General features: G+C 44.3%; 1 protein-coding gene across 1 annotated transcript in view; it reads right to left on the bottom strand.

The window, feature by feature from the left end:
* Positions 1 to 526, bottom strand: part of LOC119588356 — a 5,249-nt gene that overhangs the window by 909 nt on the left and 3,814 nt on the right. Inside the window, exon 3 of the mRNA XM_037937039.1 lies at positions 132 to 360. Within this exon, the coding sequence (XP_037792967.1) occupies positions 132 to 360 (229 nt within the window). The remainder of the gene's footprint in view (positions 1 to 131; positions 361 to 526) is intronic.

Below are 526 nucleotides of genomic sequence, written 5' to 3'. Positions count from 1 at the left end.
AGAATACTTCCATGAATCCTAGCTATCTATATGCTCCATTAATTTTCTGTAACGAAATCAGACAATTTCGGTTATCATAACTATACCCAATACTATGCGAATCATTCCTTATCAAAGTCAGCAACACCTACCTGCACAGCAACGAAGGCATTGTCGTAGTCCAAGACCGACACCAAGGGAGCCATGGCACTGGCAGCACGCCCGACGAAGGTGCCAACGGTGTCTACAGCTCGGGATTGCCGGTTGCCTATGATCCGGTCCACGAAGTCTTCAAGAGGCTCGTCCAAGAAGTCCGTCACAACTTTGGATCCCATGAAGTTGTTCAGCATCGTGGATAAGTTCAGCTCGCCGCCCAAGGACCTGTGGTGGGGATTAGTTTATTGTTATGTTGTTCGTTTATTTAGTTTGCTTTCGATTAGAATGTTTGGGGGTAAAGTATTCATAAGGTGCTTTGGTATGTCAAAATATGCAGACTGTGATTTCAAGCTTATTCCAGGTTGGGACATAGATTACATAATAAGCAAAG

The sequence above is a fragment of the Penaeus monodon genome, chromosome 23 (assembly GCF_015228065.2).
Source record: "Penaeus monodon isolate SGIC_2016 chromosome 23, NSTDA_Pmon_1, whole genome shotgun sequence".
NCBI classification, from domain to species: domain Eukaryota; kingdom Metazoa; phylum Arthropoda; class Malacostraca; order Decapoda; family Penaeidae; genus Penaeus; species Penaeus monodon.
Note: the sequence above shows the minus strand (reverse complement) of the source record. Positions and strands in the feature narration are given on the sequence as shown.